Below are 14,595 nucleotides of genomic sequence, written 5' to 3' on the forward strand. Positions count from 1 at the left end.
AGTGATAGTAACCAGAGACTAGTAGTAATAGATGTAGTAACAGTAACCAGAGACTAGTAGTAATAGATGTAGTAACAGTAACCAGAGACTAGTAGTAATAGTAACCAGAGACTAGTAGTAATATATGTATTAACAGTAACCAGAGACTAGTAGTAATAGATGTAGTAACAGTATCCAGAGACTAGTAGTAATAGATGTAGTAACAGTAACCAGAGACTAGTAGTAACAGTAACCAGAGACTAGTAGTAACAGTAACCAGAGACTAGTAGTATTAGATGTAGTAACAGTAACCAGAGACTAGTAGTAACAGTAACCAGAGACTAGTAGTAACAGTAACCAGAGACTAGTAGTAATAGATGTAGTAACAGTATCCAGAGACTAGTAGTATTAGATATAGTGATGGTAACCAGAGACTAGTAGTAATAGATGTAGTAACAGTAACCAGAGACTAGTAGTAATAGATGTAGTAACAGTAACCAGAGACTAGTAGTAATAGTAACCAGAGACTAGTAGTAATATATGTAGTAACAGTAACCAGAGACTAGTAGTAATAGATGTAGTAACAGTAACCAGAGACTAGTAGTATTAGATGTAGTAACAGTAACCAGAGACTAGTAGTAATAGATGTAGTAACAATAACCAGAGACTAGTAGTATTAGATGTAGTAACAGTATCCAGAGACTAGTAGTATTAGATGTAGTAACAGTATCCAGAGACTAGTAGTAACAGATGTAGTAACAGTATCCAGAGACTAGTAGTAACAGTAACCAGAGACTAGTAGTAATAGATGTAGTAACAGTATCCAGAGACTAGTAGTATTAGATGTAGTAACAGTATCCAGAGACTAGTAGTAATAGATGTAGTAAAAGTATCCAGAGACTAGTAGTAACAGTAACCAGAGACTAGTAGTAACAGTATCCAGAGACTAGTAGTAATAGATGTAGTAACAGTAACCAGAGACTAGTAGTAATAGATGTAGTAACAGTATCCAGAGACTAGTAGTATTAGATGTCGTAACAGTATCCAGAGACTAGTAGTAACAGTAACCAGAGACTAGTAGTAATAGATGTAGTAACAGTAACCAGAGACTAGTAGTAACAGTAACCAGAGACTAGTAGTATTAGATGTAGTAACAGTATCCAGAGACTAGTAGTAACAGTAACCAGAGACTAGTAGTAACAGTAACCAGAGACTAGTAGTATTAGTAACCAGAGACTAGTAGTATTAGATGTAGTAACAGTAACCAGAGACTAGTAGTAACAGTAACCAGAGACTAGTAGTAACAGTAACCAGAGACTAGTAGTAATAGATGTAGTAACAGTATCCAGCGACTAGTAGTAACAGTAACCAGAGACTAGTAGTATTAGATGTAGTAACAGTAACCAGAGACTAGTAGTAACAGTAACCAGAGACTAGTAGTAACAGTAACCAGAGACTAGTAGTAACAGTAACCAGAGACTAGTAGTAATAGATGTAGTAACAGTAACCAGAGACTAGTAGTAATAGATGTAGTAACAGTAACCAGAGACTAGTAGTAATAGTAACCAGAGACTAGTAGTAATAGATGTAGTAACAGTATCCAGAGACTAGTAGTAATAGATGTAGTAACAGTATCCAGAGACTAGTAGTAATAGATGTAGTAACAGTAACCAGAGACTAGTAGTAATAGATGTAGTAACAGTAACCAGAGACTAGTAGTAATAGATGTAGTAACAGTATTCAGAGACTAGTAGTAACAGTACCCAGAGACTAGTAGTAATAGATGTAGTAACAGTAACCAGAGACTAGTAGTAATAGATGTAGTAACAGTAACCAGAGACTAGTAGTAATAGATGTAGTAACAGTATCCAGAGACTAGTAGTAATAGATGTAGTAACAGTAACCAGAGACTAGTAGTAATATATGTAGTAACAGTATCCAGAGACTAGTAGTAATAGATGTAGTAACAGTAACCAGAGACTAGTAGTAATATATGTAGTAACAGTAACCAGAGACTAGTAGTAACAGTAACCAGAGACTAGTAGTATTAGATGTAGTAACAGTAACCAGAGACTAGTAGTAATAGATGTAGTAACAGTAACCAGAGACTAGTAGTAATAGATGTAGTAACAGTAACCAGAGACTAGTAGTAACAGTAACCAGAGACTAGTAGTATTAGATGTAGTAACAGTAACCAGAGACTAGTAGTAATAGATGTAGTAACAGTAACCAGAGACTAGTAGTAATAGATGTAGTAACAGTAACCAGAGACTAGTAGTAATATATGTAGTAACAGTATCCAGAGACTAGTAGTAACAGTAACCAGAGACTAGTAGTAATAGATGTAGTAACAGTATCCAGAGACTAGTAGTAACAGTAACCAGAGACTAGTAGTAATAGATGTAGTAACAGTATCCAGAGACTAGTAGTAATAGATGTAGTAACAGTAACCAGAGACTAGTAGTAATAGATGTAGTAACAGTAACCAGAGACTAGTAGTAATAGATGTAGTAAAAGTATCCAGAGACTAGTAGTAACAGATGTAGTAACAGTAACCAGAGACTAGTAGTATTAGATGTAGTAACAGTATCCAGAGACTAGTAGTAATAGATGTAGTAACAGTATCCAGAGACTAGTAGTAATAGATGTAGTAACAGTATCCAGAGACTAGTAGTAATAGATGTAGTAACAGTATCCAGAGACTAGTAGTAATAGATGTAGTAACAGTAACCAGAGACTAGTAGTATTAGATGTAGTAACAGTAACCAGAGACTAGTAGTATTAGATGTAGTAACAGTATCCAGAGACTAGTAGTATTAGATGTAGTAACAGTATCCAGAGACTAGTAGTAACAGATGTAGTAACAGTATCCAGAGACTAGTAGTAATAGATGTAGTAACAGTATCCAGAGACTAGTAGTAATAGATGTAGTAACAGTAACCAGAGACTAGTAGTAATAGATGTAGTAACAGTATCCAGAGACTAGTAGTAATAGATGTAGTAACAGTATCCAGAGACTAGTAGTATTAGATGTAGTAACAGTATCCAGAGACTAGTAGTAATAGATGTAGTAACAGTATCCAGAGACTAGTAGTAATAGATGTAGTAACAGTATCCAGAGACTAGTAGTAACAGTAACCAGAGACTAGTAGTAACAGTATCCAGAGACTAGTAGTAATAGATGTAGTAACAGTAACCAGAGACTAGTAGTAATAGATGTAGTAACAGTATCCAGAGACTAGTAGTATTAGATGTAGTAACAGTATCCAGAGACTAGTAGTAACAGTAACCAGAGACTAGTAGTAATAGATGTAGTAACAGTAACCAGAGACTAGTAGTAACAGTAACCAGAGACTAGTAGTATTAGTAACCAGAGACTAGTAGTATTAGATGTAGTAACAGTAACCAGAGACTAGTAGTAACAGTAACCAGAGACTAGTAGTAACAGTAACCAGAGACTAGTAGTAATAGATGTAGTAACAGTATCCAGAGACTAGTAGTAACAGTAACCAGAGACTAGTAGTATTAGATGTAGTAACAGTAACCAGAGACTAGTAGTAACAGTAACCAGAGACTAGTAGTAACAGTAACCAGAGACTAGTAGTAATAGATGTAGTAACAGTATCCAGAGACTAGTAGTATTAGATATAGTGATAGTAACCAGAGACTAGTAGTAATAGATGTAGTAACAGCAACCAGAGACTAGTAGTAATAGATGTAGTAACAGTAACCAGAGACTAGTAGTAATAGTAACCAGAGACTAGTAGTAATATATGTAGTAACAGTAACCAGAGACTAGTAGTAATAGATGTAGTAACAGTATCCAGAGACTAGTAGTAATAGATGTAGTAACAGTAACCAGAGACTAGTAGTAACAGTAACCAGAGACTAGTAGTATTAGATGTAGTAACAGTAACCAGAGACTAGTAGTAACAGTAACCAGAGACTAGTAGTAACAGTAACCAGAGACTAGTAGTAACAGTAACCAGAGACTAGTAGTAATAGATGTAGTAACAGTATCCAGAGACTAGTAGTATTAGATAGTGATAGTAACCAGAGACTAGTAGTAATAGATGTAGTAACAGTAACCAGAGACTAGTAGTAATAGATGTAGTAACAGTAACCAGAGACTAGTAGTAATAGTAACCAGAGACTAGTAGTAATATATGTAGTAACAGTAACCAGAGACTAGTAGTAATAGATGTAGTAACAGTAACAAGAGACTAGTAGTATTAGATGTAGTAACAGTAACCAGAGACTAGTAGTATTAGATGTAGTAACAGTATCCAGAGACTAGTAGTATTAGATGTAGTAACAGTATCCAGAGACTAGTAGTATTAGATGTAGTAACAGTATCCAGAGACTAGTAGTATTAGATGTAGTAACAGTATCCAGAGACTAGTAGTAACAGATGTAGTAACAGTATCCAGAGACTAGTAGTAACAGTAACCAGAGACTAGTAGTAATAGATGTAGTAACAGTAACCAGAGACTAGTAGTAACAGTAACCAGAGACTAGTAGTAACAGTATCCAGAGACTAGTAGTAATAGATGTAGTAACAGTAACCAGAGACTAGTAGTATTAGATGTCGTAACAGTATCCAGAGACTAGTAGTAACAGTAACCAGAGACTAGTAGTAATAGATGTAGTAACAGTAACCAGAGACTAGTAGTAACAGTAACCAGAGACTAGTAGTATTAGATGTAGTAACAGTATCCAGAGACTAGTAGTAACAGTAACCAGAGACTAGTAGTAACAGTAACCAGAGACTAGTAGTAACAGTAACCAAGGACTAGTAGTAATAGATGTGGTAACAGTATCCAGCGACTAGTAGTAACAGTAACCAGAGACTAGTAGTATTAGATGTAGTAACAGTAACCAGAGACTAGTAGTAACAGTAACCAGAGACTAGTAGTAACAGTAACGAGAGACTAGTAGTAATAGATGTAGTAACAGTAACCAGAGACTAGTAGTAATAGATGTAGTAACAGTATCCAGAGACTAGTAGTAATAGATGTAGTAACAGTAACCAGAGACTAGTAGTAACAGTAACCAGAGACTAGTAGTATTAGATGTAGTAACAGTAACCAGAGACTAGTAGTATTAGATATAGTGATAGTAACCAGAGACTAGTAGTAATAGATGTAGTAACAGCAACCAGAGACTAGTAGTAATAGATGTAGTAACAGTAACCAGAGACTAGTAGTAATAGTAACCAGAGACTAGTAGTAATATATGTAGTAACAGTAACCAGAGACTAGTAGTAATAGATGTAGTAACAGTATCCAGAGACTAGTAGTAATAGATGTAGTAACAGTATCCAGAGACTAGTAGTAACAGTAACCAGAGACTAGTAGTAATAGATGTAGTAACAGTAACCAGAGACTAGTAGTAACAGTAACCAGAGACTAGTAGTAACAGTAACCAGAGACTAGTAGTATTAGTAACCAGAGACTAGTAGTATTAGATGTAGTAACAGTAACCAGAGACTAGTAGTAACAGTAACCAGAGACTAGTAGTAACAGTAACCAGAGACTAGTAGTAATAGATGTAGTAACAGTATCCAGAGACTAGTAGTAACAGTAACCAGAGACTAGTAGTATTAGATGTAGTAACAGTAACCAGAGACTAGTAGTAACAGTAACCAGAGACTAGTAGTAACAGTAACCAGAGACTAGTAGTAATAGATGTAGTAACAGTATCCAGAGACTAGTAGTATTAGATATAGTGATAGTAACCAGAGACTAGTAGTAATAGATGTAGTAACAGCAACCAGAGACTAGTAGTAATAGATGTAGTAACAGTAACCAGAGACTAGTAGTAATAGTAACCAGAGACTAGTAGTAATATATGTAGTAACAGTAACCAGAGACTAGTAGTAATAGATGTAGTAACAGTATCCAGAGACTAGTAGTAATAGATGTAGTAACAGTAACCAGAGACTAGTAGTAACAGTAACCAGAGACTAGTAGTATTAGATGTAGTAACAGTAACCAGAGACTAGTAGTAACAGTAACCAGAGACTAGTAGTAACAGTAACCAGAGACTAGTAGTAACAGTAACCAGAGACTAGTAGTAATAGATGTAGTAACAGTATCCAGAGACTAGTAGTATTAGATATAGTGATAGTAACCAGAGACTAGTAGTAATAGATGTAGTAACAGTAACCAGAGACTAGTAGTAATAGATGTAGTAACAGTAACCAGAGACTAGTAGTAATAGTAACCAGAGACTAGTAGTAATATATGTAGTAACAGTAACCAGAGACTAGTAGTAATAGATGTAGTAACAGTAACAAGAGACTAGTAGTATTAGATGTAGTAACAGTAACCAGAGACTAGTAGTATTAGATGTAGTAACAGTATCCAGAGACTAGTAGTATTAGATGTAGTAACAGTATCCAGAGACTAGTAGTATTAGATGTAGTAACAGTATCCAGAGACTAGTAGTATTAGATGTAGTAACAGTATCCAGAGACTAGTAGTAACAGATGTAGTAACAGTATCCAGAGACTAGTAGTAACAGTAACCAGAGACTAGTAGTAATAGATGTAGTAACAGTAACCAGAGACTAGTAGTAACAGTAACCAGAGACTAGTAGTAACAGTATCCAGAGACTAGTAGTAATAGATGTAGTAACAGTAACCAGAGACTAGTAGTATTAGATGTCGTAACAGTATCCAGAGACTAGTAGTAACAGTAACCAGAGACTAGTAGTAATAGATGTAGTAACAGTAACCAGAGACTAGTAGTAACAGTAACCAGAGACTAGTAGTATTAGATGTAGTAACAGTATCCAGAGACTAGTAGTAACAGTAACCAGAGACTAGTAGTAACAGTAACCAGAGACTAGTAGTAACAGTAACCAGAGACTAGTAGTAATAGATGTAGTAACAGTATCCAGCGACTAGTAGTAACAGTAACCAGAGACTAGTAGTATTAGATGTAGTAACAGTAACCAGAGACTAGTAGTAACAGTAACCAGAGACTAGTAGTAACAGTAACGAGAGACTAGTAGTAATAGATGTAGTAACAGTAACCAGAGACTAGTAGTAATAGATGTAGTAACAGTAACCAGAGACTAGTAGTAACAGTAACCAGAGACTAGTAGTAATAGATGTAGTAACAGTATCCAGAGACTAGTAGTAATAGATGTAGTAACAGTATCCAGAGACTAGTAGTAATAGATGTAGTAACAGTATCCAGAGACTAGTAGTAACAGATGTAGTAACAGTATCCAGAGACTAGTAGTAACAGTATCCAGAGACTAGTAGTAATAGATGTAGTAACAGTAACCAGAGACTAGTAGTAACAGTAACCAGAGACTAGTAGTATTAGATGTAGTAACAGTAACCAGAGACTAGTAGTATTAGATGTAGTAACAGTAACCAGAGACTAGTAGTAACAGTATCCAGAGACTAGTAGTAATAGATGTAGTAACAGTATCCAGAGACTAGTAGTAATAGATGTAGTAACAGTATCCAGAGACTAGTAGTAATAGATGTAGTAACAGTAACCAGAGACTAGTAGTAACAGATGTAGTAACAGTAACCAGAGACTAGTAGTAACAGTAACCAGAGACTAGTAGTATTAGATGTAGTAACAGTAACCAGAGACTAGTAGTAATAGATGTAGTAACAGTAACCAGAGACTAGTAGTAATAGATGTAGTAACAGTAACCAGAGACTAGTAGTAACAGTAACCAGAGACTAGTAGTATTAGTAACCAGAGACTAGTAGTATTAGTAACCAGAGACTATTAGTATTAGATGTAGTAACAGTAACCAGAGACTAGTAGTAACAGTAACCAGAGACTAGTAGTATTAGATGTAGTAACAGTAACCAGAGACTAGTAGTAATAGATGTAGTAACAGTAACCAGAGACTAGTAGTAATAGATGTAGTAATAGTAACCAGAGACTAGTAGTAATAGATGTAGTACCAGTAACCAGAGACTAGTAGTAACAGTAACCAGAGACTAGTAGTAATAGATGTAGTAACAGTAACCAGAGACTAGTAGTAATAGATGTAGTAACAGTAACCAGAGACTAGTAGTAACAGATGTAGTAACAGTAACCAGAGACTAGTAGTATTAGATGTAGTAACAGTAACCAGAGACTAGTAGTCAGTAGTAATACATGTAGTAATAGTAACCAGCGATTAGTAGTAACAGTATTTGATAGTAGTAGATGTAGCAGACCCAGAGACTCACCAGTTGACCCCGTCAGCCTCCACCCAGGCAAACCTGTACTCGTTCACCCTCAACATCAGCTGGAGGCAGCCTGCCACACACTGCACATACTGAGAGCTCTGCAGGGGGAGAACAGAGACACACAAACCTTTAGTGAGACTGATCAGGGAAACGCAGGCAGGGATTTGGAGATACCTGCTCTTCCATTCTGAAACAGGTGTGTTCAACATCACCAGCCTCAATCAAATCCATCTTCATTTATATAGCCCATTTAACAAACACAGTCACCGTGCTCAACAGTAACCGGCATACCATCTGCAGCCACGAGCACCATGCACCCTGCAGAACCATGCTAGACGAAGAGAGTAACATTACAGAACAGACAGACAGGGAGGTGTCCCCTCAAGGACCTGAGCAAAGAAAGCAGAGGAGAAAATAGATCCAATTCATCTGTTAATGGGGAAAAAAGGATCAGGAAGGGAGTGAGAAACTGAGGGAGGAGCAGTAGTAGTAGATGTAGCAGTAGTAGATGTAGTAGCAGTAGCAGCAATAGTAGTAGTAGCAGCAGTAGAAATACCAGCAATAGTAGTACTAGTAGTAGTAGTAGTAGATGTAGCAGTAGTAGCAGCAATAGTAGTACTAGTAGTAGATGTAGTAGTAGTAGCAGCAATAGTAGTAGTAAAAGCATCAGAAATACCAGCAATAGTAGTACTAGTAGTAGTAGTAGTAATAGATGTAGCAGTAGTAGTAGTAGTAGTAGTAGTAGTCACAGCAGTAGTAGTAGTAGTAACAGCAGCAGTAGAAGTAGTAGTAGTAGTAGCAGCAGCAGTAGTAGTAGTAGTAGTAACAGCAGCAGTAGTAGTAGTAGTAGTAACATCAGTAGTAGTAGTAATAGTAGTAGTAAAAGCATCAGCAGTAGTAGTAGTAGTAGCAGCAGTAGTAGTAATAGTAACAGCAGCAGTAGTAGTAGTAGCAGCAGCAGTAGTAGTAGTAAAAGCATCAGCAGTAGTAGTAGTAGTAGTAGTAACAGCAGTAGTAGTAGTAGTAACAGCAGCAGTAGAAGTAGTAGTAGCAGCAGCAGCAGTAGTAGTAGTAAAAGCATCAGCAGTAGTAGTAGTAGTAGTAGTAGCAGCAGTAGTAGTAATAGTAACAGCAGCAGTAGTAGTAGTAACAGCAGCAGTAGTAGTAGTAGTAGTAGTAGCAGCAGCAGTAGTAGTAGTAAAAGCTTCAGCAGTAGTAGTAGTAATAGTAGTAATAACAGCAGTAGTAGTAACAGTAGCAGTAGTAGTAACAGTAGCAGTAGTAGTAGTAACAGTAGCAGTAGTAGTAGTAACAGTAGCAGTAGTAGTAGTAACAGTAGCAGTAGTAGTAGTAACAGTAGTAGTAGTAACAGTAGTAGTAGTAGTAGTAGTAACAGTAGTAGTAGTAACAGCAGTAGTAGTAACAGCAGTAGTAGTAACAGCAGTAGTAGTAACAGTAGTAGTAGTAACAGTAGTAGTAACAGTAGTAGTAACAGTAGTAGTAACAGTAGTAGTAACAGTAGTAGTAACAGTAGTAGTAACAGTAGTAGTAGTAGTAGTAGTAGTAACAGCAGTAGTAGTAGTAGCAGTAGTAGTAGTAGTAGTAGTAACAGTAGTAGTAACAGTAGTAGTAGTAGTACCAGTAGTAGTAACGGTAGTAGTAGTAACAGTAGTAGTAGTAGTAACAGTAGTAGTAGTAACAGCAGTAGAAGTAGTAGTAGTAACAGTAGTAGTAGTAGTGGTAGTAACAGTAGTAGTAGTAGTGGTAACAGCAGTAGTAGTGGTAACAGCAGTAGTAGTAGTAACAGTAGTAGTAACAGTAGTAGTAACAGTAGTAGTAGTAGTAGTAACAGTAGTAGTAGTAGTAGTAACAGTAGTAGTAGTAGTAGTAGTAGTAGTAACAGCAGTAGTAGTAGTGGTAACAGCAGTAGTAGTGGTAACAGCAGTAGTAGTGGTAACAGCAGTAGTAGTGGTAACAGCAGTAGTAGTGGTAACAGCAGTAGTAGTGGTAACAGCAGTAACATCAGTAGTAGTAGTAATAGTAGTAATAACAGCAGTAGTAGTAACATCAGTAATAGTAGTAATAGTAGTAGTAACAGCAGTAGTAGTGGTAACAGCAGTAGTAGTGGTAACAGCAGTAACATCAGTAGTAGTAGTAATAGTAGTAATAACAGCAGTAGTAGTGGTAACAGCAGTAACATCAGTAGTAGTAGCAGTAGTAGTAGGAACAGCAGTAGTAATAATAGTAGTAATAACAGCAGTAGTAGTAACATCAGTAGTAGTAGTAACATCAGTAGTAGTAGTAGAAGTAATAACAGTAGTAGTAGTAGTAGTAGTAATAACATCAGTAGTAGTAGTAGTAGTAGTAGTAACATCAGTAGTAGTAGTAGTAGTAGTAACATCAGTAGTAGTAGTAGTAGTAGTAGTAGTAGTAGTAGTAGTAACATCAGTAGTAGTAGTAGTAGTAACATCAGTAGTAGTAACATCAGTAGTAGTAGTAGTAGTAACATCAGTAGTAGTAGTAGTAGTAACATCAGTAGTAGTAGTAGTAGTAACATCAGTAGTAGTAGTAGTAGTAACATCAGTAGTAGTAGTAGTAGTAACATCAGTAGTAGTAGTAGTAGTAGTAGTAGTATCAGTAGTAGTATCAGTAGTAGTAGTAGTAGTAGTAGTAGTAGTAGTAGTAGTAGTAGTAGTAGTAACATCAGTAGTAGTAGTAGTAGTAGTAGTAACATCAGTAGTAGTAGTAGTAGTAGTAGTAACATCAGTAGTAGTAGTAGTAGTAACAGCAGTAGTAGTAGTAGTAGTAGTAACATCAGTAGTAGTAGTAGTAGTAGTAACATCAGTAGTAGTAGTAGTAGTAGTAACATCAGTAGTAGTAGTAGTAGTAGTAACATCAGTAGTAGTAGTAGTAGTAGTAGTAGTAGTAGTAACAGCAGTAGTAGTAGTAGTAACATCAGTAGTAGTAGTAGTAACATCAGTAGTAGTAGTAGTAGTAGTAGTAACATCAGTAGTAGTAGTAGTAGTAGTAGTAACATCAGTAGTAGTAGTAGTAGTAGTAGTAACATCAGTAGTAGTAGTAGTAGTAGTAGTAACATCAGTAGTAGTAGTAGTAGTAGTAGTAACATCAGTAGTAGTAGTAGTAGTAGTAGTAACATCAGTAGTAGTAGTAGTAGTAGTAGTAGTAACATCAGTAGTAGTAGTAGTAGTAGTAGTAGTAACATCAGTAGTAGTAGTAGTAGTAGTAGTAACATCAGTAGTAGTAGTAGTAGTAGTAGTAACATCAGTAGTAGTAGTAGTAGTAGTAGTAACATCAGTAGTAGTAGTAGTAGTAGTAGTAACATCAGTAGTAGTAGTAGTAGTAGTAGTAGTAGTAGTAGTAGTAGTAGTAACATCAGTAGTAGTAGTAGTAACATCAGTAGTAGTAGTAGTAGTAGTAGTAGTAGTAACATCAGTAGTAGTAGTAGTAGTAGTAGTAGTAACATCAGTAGTAGTATTAGTAGTAGTAGTAACATCAGTAGTAGTAGTAACATCAGTAGTAGTAGTAGTAGTAATAACAGCAGTAGTAGTAGCAGCAGTAGTAGTAGCAGCAGCAGTAGTAGCAGCAGTAGTAGTAGTAGTAGTAGTAGTAGTAGTAGTAGTAGTAGTAGTAGTAGTAATAACAGCAGTAGTAGTAACATCAGTAGTAGTAATAACAGCAGTAGTAGTAACATCAGTAGTAGTAGTAGTAGTAACATCAGTAGTAGTACCAGTAGTAACATCAGTAGTAGTAGTAGTAACATCAGTAGTAGTAGTAGTAACATCAGTAGTAGTAGTAACATCAGTAGTAGTAGTAGTATCAGTAGTAGTAATAGTAGTAATAACAGCAGTAGTAGTAACAGTAGTAGTAGTAGTAGTAGTAGTAACATCAGTAGTAGTAGTAGTAGTAGTAGTAACATCAGTAGTAGTAGTAGTAGTAGTAGTAACATCAGTAGTAGTAGTAGTAGTAGTAGTAGTAGTAGTAGTAGTAGTAGTAGTAGTAATAACAGCAGTAGTAGTAACATCAGTAGTAGTAATAACAGCAGTAGTAGTAACATCAGTAGTAGTAGTAGTAGTAACATCAGTAGTAGTACCAGTAGTAACATCAGTAGTAGTAGTAGTAACATCAGTAGTAGTAGTAACATCAGTAGTAGTAGTAGTAGTAACATCAGTAGTAGTAATAGTAGTAATAACAGCAGTAGTAGTAACAGTAGTAGTAGTAGTAGTAGTAACATCAGTAGTAGTAGTAGTAGTAGTAGTAGTAGTAACATCAGTAGTAGTAGTAGTAGTAGTAGTAGTAACATCAGTAGTAGTAGTAGTAGTAGTAGTAGTAACATCAGTAGTAGTAGTAACATCAGTAGTAGTAATAACAGCAGTAGTAGTAGTAGTAGTAGTAATAACAGCAGTAGTAGTAGTAGTAGTAATAACAGCAGTAGTAGTAGTAGTAGTAATAACAGCAGTAGTAGTAGTAGTAGTAATAACAGCAGTAGTAGTAGTAGTAGTAGTAGTAGTAGTAGTAGTAACATCAGTAGTAGTAGTAGTAACATCAGTAGTAGTAGTAGTAGTAGTAGTAGTAGTAGTAGTAACATCAGTAGTAGTAGTAGTAGTAGTAGTAGTAACATCAGTAGTAGTAGTAGTAGTAGTAGTAGTAGTAGTAGTAATAACAGCAGTAGTAGTAGTAGTAGTAATAACAGCAGTAGTAGTAGTAGTAGTAATAACAGCAGTAGTAGTAGTAGTAGTAATAACAGCAGTAGTAGTAGTAGTAGTAATAACAGCAGTAGTAGTAGTAGTAGTAGTAGTAGTAGTAGTAACATCAGTAGTAGTAGTAGTAACATCAGTAGTAGTAGTAGTAGTAGTAGTAGTAGTAGTAGTAACATCAGTAGTAGTAGTAGTAGTAGTAGTAGTAACATCAGTAGTAGTAGTAGTAGTAGTAGTAGTAGTAGTAGTAATAACAGCAGTAGTAGTAGTAGTAATAACAGCAGTAGTAGTAGTAGCAGTAGTAGTAGTAGTAGTAGCAGTAGTAGTAGTAGTAATAACAGTAGTAGTAACAGTAGTAGTAACAGTAGTAATAACAGTAGTAGTAGTAATAACAGTAGTAGTAGTAATAACAGTAGTAGTAGTAGCAGTAGTAGTAGTAGCAGCAGTAGTAGCAGTAGTAGCAGTAGTAGTAGCAGTAGTAACAGTAGTAGCAGTAGTAGTAGCAGTAGTAGTAGCAGTAGTAACAGTAGTAGTAGTAGCAGTAGTAACAGTAGGTGTAGTAGTAGTAGTAACAGTAGTAGTAGTAGTAGTAGTAACAGTAGTAGTAGTAGTAGTAACAGTAGTAGTAGTAGTAGTAACAGTAGTAGTAGTAGTAGTAACAGTAGTAGTAGTAACAGTAGTAGTAGTAACAGTAGTAGTAGTAACAGTAGTAGTAACAGTAGTAGTAACAGTAGTAGTAACAGTAGTAGTAACAGTAGTAGTAACAGTAGTAGTAACAGCAGTAGTAGTAGTAGTAGCAGTAACAGTAGTAGTAACAGTAGCAGTAACAGTAGTAGTAACAGTAGTAGTAACAGTAGTAGTAACAGTAGTAGTAACAGTAGTAGTAACAGTAGTAGTAACAGTAGTAACAGTAGTAGTAGTAACAGTAGTAGTAGTAACAGTAGTAGTAGTAACAGTAGTAGTAGTAACAGTAGTAGTAGTAACAGTAGTAGTAACAGTAGTAGTAACAGTAGGTGTAACAGTAGGTGTAACAGTAGGTGTAACAGTAGGTGTAACAGTAGGTGTAACAGTAGGTGTAACAGTAGGTGTAACAGTAGGTGTAACAGTAGGTGTAACAGCAGTAGTAGTAGTAGTAGCAGTAGTAGTAGCAATAGTAGTAGTAGTAACAGCAGCAGTAGTAGTAGTAGTAGTACTAACAGCAGCAGTAGTATAGTAGTAGTAGAAGTAGTAGTAGTAACAGCAGCAGTAGCAGCAGTAGTAGTAACAGCAGCAGTAGCAGCAGTAGTAGTAACAGCAGCAGTAGCAGCAGTAGTAGTAACAGCAGCAGTAGTATAGTAGTAGTAGTAGTAGCAGTAGTAGTAGTAGCAGTAGTAGTAACAGCAGCAGTAGTAGTAGTAGTAGTAGTAACAGCAGCAGTAGTATTGTAGTAGTAGTAGTAGTAGTAGTAACAGCAGCAGTAGTATTGTAGTAGTAGTAGTAGCAGCAGTAGTATTGTAGTAGTAGTAGTAGCAGTAGTAGTAACAGCAGCAGTAGTATTGTAGTAGTAGTAGTAGCAGTAGTAACAGCAGCAGTAGTATTGTAGTAGTAGTAGCAGTAGTAGTAACAGCAGCAGTAGTATTGTAGTAGTAACAGCAGCAGTAGTATAGTAGTAGTAGTAGTAGTAGTAGTAACAGCAGCAGTAGTATTGTAGTA

At 36.0% G+C, this 14,595-nt stretch overlaps 1 protein-coding gene across 3 annotated transcripts in view; it reads right to left on the minus strand.

The window, feature by feature from the left end:
- Positions 1 to 14,595, minus strand: part of LOC129823608 (V-type proton ATPase subunit H) — a 101,809-nt gene that overhangs the window by 29,005 nt on the left and 58,209 nt on the right. For all 3 annotated transcript variants that reach the window (XM_055882463.1, XM_055882464.1, XM_055882465.1), the window contains one exon: positions 8,189 to 8,286. In XM_055882463.1, the coding sequence (XP_055738438.1) occupies positions 8,189 to 8,286 (98 nt within the window). The remainder of the gene's footprint in view (positions 1 to 8,188; positions 8,287 to 14,595) is intronic.

This window comes from Salvelinus fontinalis, chromosome 26 (assembly GCF_029448725.1).
Source record: "Salvelinus fontinalis isolate EN_2023a chromosome 26, ASM2944872v1, whole genome shotgun sequence".
Classification (NCBI taxonomy): Eukaryota; Metazoa; Chordata; class Actinopteri; order Salmoniformes; family Salmonidae; genus Salvelinus; species Salvelinus fontinalis.